Genomic DNA, 11,348 nt, shown 5'->3' on the forward strand with positions numbered 1-11,348 from the left:
GCAGCCAAGCAGCAACATACATATCTAAATCAATAGCCAGCACATATAAGCGATGGGACCTGGGGCTAAATTGGAAGACATCTGTCCTACCTAACTGTTTCCAAAATTCAGATTTAAAAAAAAAAAAAGATATATGAAAATTCCTCAGGCAAACAGCACACATACAATCAAAAACAGCAGCTAGTTTTTGAGGTATGGTTGGAAGTAGCCACTAATCCATCTCGGCAGGCATTCATCTCCCCAAGCAGACAGAATGCTATACGTGGGTAGTATCAGCTCTGGAAAACCAAGCCTTGGACAGAGTACCAGCAGTGGACCACATGGACTATTCTTCCATGGAAGGCAACATTTACAAGCTCTTTCCACCCATAAGGTCACACAGGGTAGATACAGTGGCCTTGGCCTTTTCCTGCCACATCAGCTCTGTCCCCTCTTCTTGAACTAATGTTTTCTGATTACTCACTGCCAGAAACATCAAAGCTTTCTATACGCAAGTCGCTACCAGACCTGCCCTCCCCAACCGCTGTGTGCTACTCTGGAATATTTCCAGAACAGGAGGGAGTGTTGATGGGGGTTCCTCTGTCCCAGACACTCTTTCTCACAAAGGTGCTAAAGCACTCAGTCTCCTGAGGACAGGTAACCATTGCTGAAAAGGAGAGAACCGAGCCATCAGGCTGATGGAGGGGGTGCAGGGTGAAGAGAAGGTGGGAAACAGGCACTGCCTGTGGGGGCGGCACCTTCACTCCACGCTCTGTAACCCTTCCAGACAACCAGACACCCGCAACTACAGACCGAATCACCACATGAGCTTCCCTATGACACAGCCTTACAAGGCAGGAGGGCTTTGTGATGCAGTCTGGGAGCCTGGTTCCGCCCTCTGTGAGGCGGACATGACAAGACCAAGACCTGGCCTTGGGAATCATTAAGCACAAGGATCCTGAATGCTTAGATAGGGGGGTGCCTGGTCTCCTCATGCCAATGAGGCTGAGACCATGTTGAGCCCTACTTTTGTTCTGTGGGATGTTGGATATCCCTTGTATACCTACGGCTCCATCTTCATCCTTATCCTACTTCTCTGGCAAGTGAAAAGGAGTCAACATGGACTGACATTGGAAAATCTAAAAGGAGCTGCTGCCAGGTAGGGGACCACTGACCCTGCGGAACTAATGCAAGCCTCGGTTAAGAAGCTTGACGTTCTCAGGGTGTCTCCTTATTACTCCCACCTTCACCCCTATTTTTATACCATATGATCAGTTACCTTTGGAATTTTCTTCTCAGAGTCCCTAATTCCTGGCCAGGCTGCCCTCCCTGCAACACATTCTAATAGAAAAGTGGAGAACCCTTCCACTTGGTTTCCGTTAACGGCTAGATGCTATGAGGTCTACCTCACTGGATCTTAACAGGATCCCACTGCGGATGCTTTTTCTGGCCGGTAGACTTCGTAGCAGAAGTTCTCTTGCTGTTAGAATCATTCACCTGTTAATTGGCTCCACTTTTCCTCCTGGGTCATCCTAAACTCCCTACAGAGCTTGTCATGGCAATAGGGACAGGAAGTATGTAGAATAGAGAGCCAAGAGGACATCAGAAATATGCAGAGGAGGGAAAAGTGAAGGTAAAGAAGGTGGAGTATAGGGAAAGGAAATGTAGAACAGGGTATAAAATACAGAGAGAGATATAGAAAGGGAGTGGGAAGTGATTATAGGACTGTTGTCTCATCTAGGACATGAAAACAGAAATGGTTCCCCAGCTTCACATTCTAATGCTTTTGTCTTTAAGCGTCACCGAAAAGTCAGGCAGAGGGCCAGAGATGCAGCATCAAGAGGTAAAGTCTTGCTCTCTCCTCTGACTCCCTTCCACTGTGGGTGAAGTAGCCACAGTTCCTGTCCCTTCATGACACCTGGTGCCAGGAGTCAGTGCTCTAACCACTGAAGGCTCCCACTTACCAGACTGACAACTTCCACAGAGGACTTCCATGGGTTGGAAATAACAATGTTATTTCCATGGGTTGGAAATAACAATGTTCCCCAATTCTCTGTTTTTCCCCTGGGAACCAGATGCCCTTAACTGTTTGATTTGCTAGTTTTACAATCTTGTAGAAGTCACACCATCTCTCAGTCTTGTTCTCCATAAAATGGGCACAATACCAATGATCTCACCTCATTCACAGGGCAAAGGCCCACGAGAACAAGCCGTGATTAGACTGTATGTAGACACACCTGAGATCATTGATAGTTGGGTATTTCAGTCTGCTCTGGTTGAGTCATAGGTCTCCAGCTTCCTCTGGGATAACCCTGACACTCTCCCATGGTCCATAAAACTCTTTCCTGGTTCCTCAGCTAGGAGACTTTCCCAGGAAGAAGCTGAGAAGCCGTGGGAGCTGATCTCAGTCATGAAAAGGTGATCTCCTGCTCTTTTTGGTCTCCCAACTTGGAGTCTGGCCTGTGATGGTATCTTGGCTTGGCCTGGGGCAGAGATGAGGAGAGGGATAATGGCTGGGTGGGAGACACACACAGTGCATGCTGGTTCACTAGCTGAGAAGGTTGCCTGGGCAGAGTAGAGTTGACATATCTCAGGAGGGAAGGGTCACCCAATTGCACTCAGTGCTATGGCAAACGCAGTTCTGGAACTCGGGATTTGTCTAGGGCTAATTCATAAAGGATGCTACAGGGGCTGCACTCAGACATGAGACAAGTCATTCAGTCCAGAGAATGGGTTTTGCATATTAAGAAATCATCATTGCCATATTCTCTTTATAACCACACCCTTCCAAAGGAAGACTCCTGAGTCTGGCTGGACGTAGGTCTGGCTGACATTACCTGTTGTGGTTCTGTCTTCAGGGAGCCAGTTCCTAGGACAGACTTCAGACAGGAGTCTATCATCTTATGTAGGCCTCAAGATCCGTAGAGAACAGGATTGGTTCCCAAGAGATGCTGGGTCTAGCAGCAAGAACACCAAATACTCCCAGAATGCAGAGTTCCCAGAGGCCCTTGTTTCCCACAGTTCAGATGCCCTGATAGCAACCAGGCTTAGGCTTTCTTTGCCTAAAATGAGCATGATCAGGTTTCACTGGCTGCATTTCTGGTGCCGGCCTACCCGCCTACTGCTTGGCTCCTCCCTCTGCCTGATTCCTTTTTCCTAGTTTAGCTTCTCAACAAAGTCAGTAGAAAAGTGAACCAAACTTCATGTCCTCTCCGAGGACCATTCCCTCCCATGGCTTGTCTGAGACCTTGCCTAACAAACCCCTGACCCTCAACCCAGCCCGTTACACTTTGCCAAATGGCATTTTCTTAGGACGACACACAGCAGGGCAGACAGCCAGAGGGTGTAGGTCACTTGCAAGACCAGGGGAGGGCAGTGCCAATCCCCAGCCTCACTCCTCCAAGGAGGCAGACGTGGTAGTCTGTGTTTCCCTCCCCAGCCAGGGCTGGCTTCCCGAGGAGGAGGGTGTGCGGCGGCTCCTGTGCACGGATCGCTCCTGCCATGTCTGCAATTCCGCGGCTCTGGAGATTCTCCAGCTGCTGGAGGGTGAGCACGTCCAGGTCTCCCCCTCTCCACCAAGGCCACCTCAGGACTCCTCTTGTCTGGAGATCGTGTCCACATCCAGTGTGTCCTTGGGACACAGTCTGGAGCGTCACACGGAGCACTCTGGAGAGCTTTCACTGGGACCTGTAATCCCAGCAGTGGTACAAGTCACAGAGTCAGAATTCTTAACCCAGTCGGCGGTCCGATCAGCAAGTGCAGTCAGCATCCGAGAATACTGGGCTGACTTTGACTACCTCCAGCTAGAGCAGGAATGTCAAGTGCCAGCGATGATCTTGGCTTCAGAGGCCATGGCCTCTTCGGGGCTTGAGGAGCCCAGCGTGCCAGAGCAGCTGCAAGAGACGACGGGGCACTTCTCCAACCTTGTCCGTGAGGAAGAAGAATACCAGCATTTGAAGTCCCAGGTCTCTTTGCTGTCCCTAAACCCAGAGGCCACCAGTTTGACACATCCCATGGCCTTTCATATGGATGCAGTCCTCACTGTCCACTTGCCATTTCTTAGTCCTAAAATACTGAGGCTTCTTGAGGTCCATGTGAAGAAATGGATGCATTTGCAGAGGTGGGGGCTCCCGAGGCGTGTGGAGGAGTCTTGTTGCTGTCTTCCCTGACTGAAGTGATCATGGAAGCATGGGTGGAGATGAAGGAGCATGCCAAAGATCAAAGCAGCTTGGAATGTTGAACCGCCACATGGAATACAGCTGTGCTAAACTCCTCTAGACCCACAGCAGGCTTGGCATACATGCAGAATAGAATTTTGTTGCATGAAGCTTCTCAGATCTGGGTGTTATTTGTTATCCTGACCAATCAGGGTGCACTGGTGGTGCTTGCCAGGTGTTGCAGAATAGAGACAAGATTATATCAAGGCTGGAGGAAGAATGTGTGTCACCTTGAGGTCTTGGATTTAGAATTGGGTGTTGCTATGGACTGAAATGCATCTTCCCAAAACTCATGCATTGAAGCACGAACCTCCAGGGTGACTTTATATGGGTACAGGGTCTTCAGGAAGTAAATATGGTTAAATGAATTCCGTGTTATAGCACAGCAGGTTAAGCTGCTGCCTGCAACACCGGCATGCCATATGAATGCCAGTTCCAGTTCTGGCTGCTCTACTTCTGATCCAGCTCCATGCTAATGCACCTTGGAAAGCAGCAGAAGATGGCCCAAGTACTTGGGCCCCTGCCACCCATGTGGGAGACTTGGATGGAGTTACTAGCTCCTGGCTTTGGCCTGGCCCAGCCCTAGCCATTGTGGTCATTTGGGGAAATGAGCCTGTGGATGGAAGACATCTCTCTCTGTCTCTGTCTCTCTCTCTGTCTCTCTCTCTTTATCTCTCTCTCTCTCTCTCTATTTCTATCTCTATCAATCTTCCCCTGACCCTGACCCTGTTAACTTTGCTTTTCAAATAAAAAATCTTAAAAAACAAATGAGTGCAGCTCAATTCACAATAGCTAATACATGGAATCAATCTAAATGCCCATCAACTGAAGACTGGATAAAGAAATTATGGGATATGTACACTATGGAATACTACACAGCCGTAAAAAATGAAATCTGGACATTTGCAACAAAATGGATGAATCTGGAAAACGTCATACTTAGTGAAATAAGACAGTCCCAAAGGAGTAAATACTGTATGTTCTCCCTGATCTGTGAGAACTAATAAAGCACCTCAAATGATATCAGTAGAAGTGAAACTGACACTTCGAGAAGGGATGACTTGGACGGCCCCTGTCTTAACAGTCATGGAACAGTTTTTGGTTTTTGTTTGTTTTCCTTCATGATATTTTTTGTTTGTTTGTTTTAGATTTATTTATTTATTTGAAAGTCAGAGTTACACAGAGATAGGAGAGTCAGAGAGAGGGAGAGGTCTTCCATCTGCTGGTTCATTCCCCCAATTGACTGCAATGGCTGGAGCTGCGCCAATCTGAAGCCAGGAGCCAGGAGCTTCCTCTGGGTCTCCCACACGGGTGTGGGGGCCCAAGGACTTGGGCCATCTTCTGCTGCGTTCCCAGGCCATAGCAGAGAGCTGGATTGGAAGTGGAGCAGCCGGGTCTCGAACCGGCGTCCATATGGGATGCCGGTGCTTCAGGCCAGGGTGTTAACCTGCTGCGCCACAGCACTGGCCCCAAAAGCATACTTTCAAATTAACTGGAAGACAGGTTCAAATTTAGAAGTCTTGGGGCTGGCACTGTGGCATGGTAGATGGGGCCAGCCGCCTGCAATGCCGGCATCCCATGTGGGTGCCGGTATGGGTCCCGACTGCTCCACTTCCAGTCCGGCTCTCTGCTGTGGCCTGGGAAGGTGGTGGAGGATGGCTCAGGTCTTTGGATCCTGCCTTTGGATCGGCGTGGCTCCAGTTGTTGTGACCATTTGGGGAGTGAGCCAGCGAATGGAGGATCTCTCTTTTTCTCTCTTTCTTTCTGCCTCTACATCTCTGTAACTTTGCCTTTCAAATAGTAGGTGAATCTTGAAAAAAATTTTTTTTTAGATGTCTTGAGCTCTGTGGAGTTTCATGATATAATGAGGTGGTCAAGGGGAGAGCCAGCCTCCAACTCCCTACTTGTCCCTGTCCTCTTCCTTCCCTCAAGCCTGTCCTGCGCCATGAAGGGTCTCCCATGCCTGGTATGCATGCAAGTTCCTTCCATGTTCTTGGCCACCATCTCTGGACCTAGTAGCAGATCCATTGGTGCCATGGCCCATCCTGAGAGGGACAGAGCTGAGAAAGAGGCTCAGGTGGACACTGCAAGCTGCCATTGGGAGGGAATTCTTTTTCAGTTCCTCAAAGGGGGTCTGGAAGACGAAGCATGAGCTCTGGGTGAGCATGCCACCATGGCCCTGTGGACCCTGTGGTGGGTCCCAAGATATGATTGGAGCGGGGGCAGGGCGGGGCCCTCTAAAACATAGGATGCAGGGCAGGGCCCCCACTTGTCTGGACACGGGGGCAGTGCTGGCGTTCGGCCTGCCTTCTGGTTGCTCTCCTGGGGGGCTCTCTGCGTGCTTTGGGAATGGGCTTGGCTGCCTCGGCTTCCTTATTCTTGCCCTTTTTCTGCATCTTCCCAGGATCTTTTTATAAGCTCTCTCCTCTCTCTAAATCAGCCAGTGAATTTCAATGGTATGCAAGTAAAAATTCTGATTGATATAGTTTTTCTTTAGCTTTCTCCCCCTTTGGGGGGGCTGCTGAAAATAGCTCCATGAAGCAAGCGTCAGACCAGATTTTCCTGGTTCACTGTGCTACCACCCGCACTTGGAGCAGTACCTGGCCTGTATGAATATTCTGGGTCACAGACTTTGACGAGGTGTCATTTCAATCACAAGGGATTTTGCCAGGGCTGGGATCCTATGTGATGGCAGCCATGAAGCTTTTTTCCCCCTTTCTTCTTTATTTTTAGATTTATTTATCTGTTTGTTAAAAAGGTTGAGTGACAGAGAGAGAAAGAGAGACAGATAGAGATCTTTTATACATTGGTTCACTCCCCAAATGGCTGCAGGGACTGGGACTGGGCCAGACTGAAACCAGGAGCCTGGAACTCTACCAGGTCTCCCACATTGGCCACTCTGAGGCCCACTTTAATAGAGAGGAATTCCCTGGATTCCCAGGCCTGTAGGGCTGGGTGGGTGAGACCTCACTAGCAGAGCAGAGTGGGAGTGGAGGTAGACAAGTGGGCTAGGCTCGGGGCCCAGTCCAGCCCACCTGTAAATTTAGTAAGAGCAGTTCACTAATTCCATCTTTTTTTATTTTTTAAAAGATTTATTTATTTATTTGAAAGTCAGAGTTACACAGAGAGAGGAGGAGAGGCAGAGAGAGAGAGAGGGAGGTCTTCCATCCACTGGTTCACTCCCTAGTTGGCTACAATGGCCAGAGCTGTGCCAATCTGAAGCCAGGAGCCAGGAGCTTCTTCTCGTCTCCTACATGGGAGCAGGGACCCAAGGACTTGGGCTATCTTTCACTGCTTTGCCAGGTCGTAGTAGAGAGCTGGATCAGAAGTGGAGCAGCTGGGGCTCGAACTGATGCCCATATGGGATGCTGGCACTGCAGGTGCTGGCTTTACCTGCTATGCCACAGTACCAGCCCCCACTAATTCTATCTTTTTAAAAAGATGTATTATTTTATTTGAAAGTCAAAGGGGCTAGCATTGTGGCATAGCAGGTAAAGCCACTGCCTGTGGCACTGGCATCTCCTATGAGTGCTCGTTCAAGTCCTGGCTGCTCCACTTCCAATCCAGCTCCATGCTAATTGCCTGGGAAAGCAGTAGAAGATGGCCCAAGTGCTTGGGCCCCTGCACCCCACATGGGAGACCTGGAAAAAGCTCCTGGCCCCTGGCTTCAGCTGGGCAAAGCCCTGAATGTTGTGCTCATTTGGGAAGTGAACCAGTGGATGGAAGATTGATCTCTCTCTGTAACTCTGCCTTACAAATAAATAAATCTTTTTTTTTTAATAAAGTCAAAATAATAGAGAAAGGGAGAGACAGATCTTCCAACTGCTGGTTCACTCCCCAAATGGCTGCAGGAGCCAGGGCTGGTCCAGGCCAAGGCTAGGAGCCTGCCCAAGGATTTGGGACGCCTTCCACTGCTTTCCTACCCATACCAGCAGGAAGCTGGATCAGAAGTAGAATACCCAGGGCTCAAACTGTCACTCTGATATGGGATCCAACATAGCAGGCAGCAGCTTAGCTCACTGTGCCACAACTTTGGCCCCTAATTATCTTTATGTGTGTGTGTGGCTTTGGGCTATGGTATTTAATGAGAAATTTCTGTTTGCTAGACATGGTCTAGTTCTTCATATATTAGCCATTTTTTAAAAGAGGTATATTTTATTTGAAAGGCAGTTACACATAGAAGGAGAGAGAGAGCGCTTCCATACTCTGGTTTACTTCCCAAATGGCTTCAGTGACCAGGGCTGGGCCAGGCTGAAGCCAGGAGCCTGCTGAAGCCAGGAACCTAGAACTCCATCCAAGTTTCCCCTGTTAGGGTGACTCAAGCCATCTCCTGCTGTTTTTCCAGGCATATTAGCAGGGAACTGGATCAGAAATAGAGCAGCTGGCACCTGAACTGGTACACGTATGGGGTGCCCGTGTCACAGATGGCAGCTTAAACTACTGCATCACAATGTTGGCCCCAAATAATTATCTAATCCTCCCATAACCTGTACTGTGCTTCCTCTGAACCAAAGTGGGGTTGCACATTTCATTCTCTCAGCTCCTCTTTCGCGCTCCATTTATCTCCTTGTTGCTCTCTTTCCCTCCTCTCATCCCCTCCAGTTCGTTCTCTGTGGAGCAGTCGGAGCGATCATAAAGTGTGAGTCAGTCCCTTCCTTAGGAACCGCCAAGGCCCCTCATTTGTCTTGGGGTGAAGGTGAAAGTCCTTAGCTCATGCCTTCTCCCATTTCATCTCCATGCCTCTCCTGTTTGCTCACTACTGTGCTACTGTCGCCACTGCTGTCTTGCTGCAGGTCCTCAGATGCTCTGAGCCCTGTCCTGCCTGGGGGCACATGTTGCTGCCTCAGCTTGGACAGCTCCTCTCCTGCTTATCTCAAGGGTTTATCTGATTAGCATTTGCCTTCAACAGTAGACTGAGTTCCCCAGGTTAAGGAGCTTCTGTGTCTTGTTAATGGCGGTGTTTCAAGCTTGTTGGCTGGCATATAGTAAGTCCTCAGGAAACGTTTGGAGAACGAATGGATGTTTAATGCATATATCAATATTGAAATTTCCATGACTGCACTGGGCTACAGAAGCTCTGTCAGCAATGGAGTTCACATCATTAATAGACATTATTCTTATTTAAAGGTTGACAAAAAAGAGGCCACAGGTATGGCCTGCTGGTCAGTGGGGACAGCAATTAGGGCCTGTGACTGTATACACAGGCCCTGCCCACACAGACCTGCTCCTCCACGGGTAGCCCTGCCTGGGAGCAGGGAGTGATCGCCTCTCCTCGGATGCCCATTTTCCAGGGACATGGGCAGACCTACTGCAGGGGGAGCAAGTGGGCACGTGTGGGCCCCATAACTGATCCTTCAGCCTCAGCGATAGAATTCTTCCACATGTTGCCCACTGAGTCAATGATTTCTACGCATCCTTCAAGGCACACTTGAAGATCACCTCTTCTGAGAAGCCCTCCATGTGCTACTCAGGACTCTTGTTTGAAAGTACCAGAAACCTAATTCTAAAGACATTGGGCAATGTCAAAAATCTGGAGGCAGGATGTCAAGTTACCCATGGAATTTTGGGAAGGTCAAGGGCAGGTGGGCTTCAGGAATGCAAACACTGCCCCGAATCCATCTCCCTGTGTCTTCTCTGCATATCCACCTCACTCCCAGTCTCCTTTCTTCCACGAAGCAAGGAACACGGCGGTCACACAACCAACAGTTTTACTGCCAGACACGGACTGCCTCTGTTGTCCTACTTACGATGTGAAAAACCTGGGGAAGAATTTTTTTTTCTTTTTAAAATTGATTTTCTTTCTTTCTTTCTTTCCTTCTTTCCTTCCTTCCTTCCTTCTTTCCTTCCTTCCTTCCTTCCTTCCTTTCTCTCTCTCTCTCTCTCTCTCTCTCTCTTTCTCTCTTTCTTTCTTTCTTCTTCCATCTGCTGCTTCACTCCCTAAATGACCCCAATAGCTAGGACTGGGCCAAGCCAAAGCCAGAAGCTGGAAACTTCATCCTGGTCTCCCATATGGGTGGCAGGAACCAAAAACACTTGGGCCATGCTCTGTTGCCTTCCCAGAAGCATTAGCAAGGAGCTGAATTGGAAGCAGAGTGGCCAGGACTTGAACCGACACCCATAGGGATGCTGTTGTCGCAAGCAGCTACTTAACCCACTGTACCGCAGCGCTGGTCCAGGGCAGAGATTTAGATGTCTCCAGTTTCCACTTTCTCCTACAATAAGTGATCTCTAATTTTTAGTTTAGAGCCGGCGCCGCGGCTTACTAGGCTAATCCTCTGCCTAGCGGCGCCGGCACACCGGGTTCTAGTCCCGGTCGGGGCACCGATCCTGTCCTGGTTGCCCCTCTTCCAGGCCAGCTCTCTGCTGTGGCCAGGGAGTGCAGTGGAGGATGGCTCAAGTGCTTGGGCCCTGCACCCCATGGGAGACCAGGAGAAGCACCTGGCTCCTGCCATCGGAACAGCGCAGTGTGCCGGCCGCAGCGCGCCTACCGCGGCAGCCATTGGAGGGTGAACCAACGGCAAAAAGGAAGACCTTTCTCTCTGTCTCCCTCTACTGTCCACTCTGCCTGTCAAAAATAAAAAATAATAATAATAATAATAAAATTTTTAGTTTAACGCATGATTGACCAGAGAGAAACTGTGTGTCTCAGTCTCTGCTCCAATGTGATCAGTGGACTGAGCCAGTGGGATGTAAACAGTATCACGAGGCTACTTCTAAAAGGTGATGGAGGGGCCGGCGCTGTGCTGGCATCCCATATGGTCTCCAGCTTGAGTCCCAGCTGTTCTGCTTCCAGATCCAGGTCCCTGCTAATGTGCAACTGAGGATGGCCCAAGAGTTTGGGCCCCTGCACCTGCGTGGGGGATCTGGAAGAAGCTCCTGGCTATGGCCTGGCCCAGCCCCAATCATTGTGACCATTTGGGTAGTGAACCAGCAGATGGAAGATCTCTCTCTTTCTTTCTCCATCTTACTCTGCCTTTCACAAACAAACAAACAAAACTGATGAAAAGTGGAGTTAAAAGATAAGTAAGAACAAATATTTTTTTTTGAAATCCATGCATTTTTTTTCATAATACACGTTTCATGAGCTTTTATAAGACCATGCATAATCTTGTGGGAAGTACCTTTTTTTTTTTTTTGACAGGCAGAGTGGAC

The 11,348-nt window shown here is 49.2% G+C and overlaps 1 protein-coding gene across 1 annotated transcript; it reads left to right on the forward strand.

Annotated features, from left to right (window-relative positions):
* The first annotated feature begins 992 nt into the window (after positions 1-992).
* Positions 993-4,219, forward strand: LOC133770981 (protein SPATA31F3-like). Its single transcript, XM_062206756.1, is given in 6 exon segments — positions 993-1,112; positions 1,115-1,138; positions 1,777-1,822; positions 2,337-2,397; positions 3,419-3,909; positions 4,155-4,219. Coding segments are annotated over 6 exon segments (807 nt in total).
* Positions 4,220-11,348: the final 7,129 nt, after the last annotated feature.

The sequence above is a fragment of the Lepus europaeus genome, chromosome 12 (assembly GCF_033115175.1).
Source record: "Lepus europaeus isolate LE1 chromosome 12, mLepTim1.pri, whole genome shotgun sequence".
Lineage (NCBI taxonomy): Eukaryota > Metazoa > Chordata > Mammalia > Lagomorpha > Leporidae > Lepus > Lepus europaeus.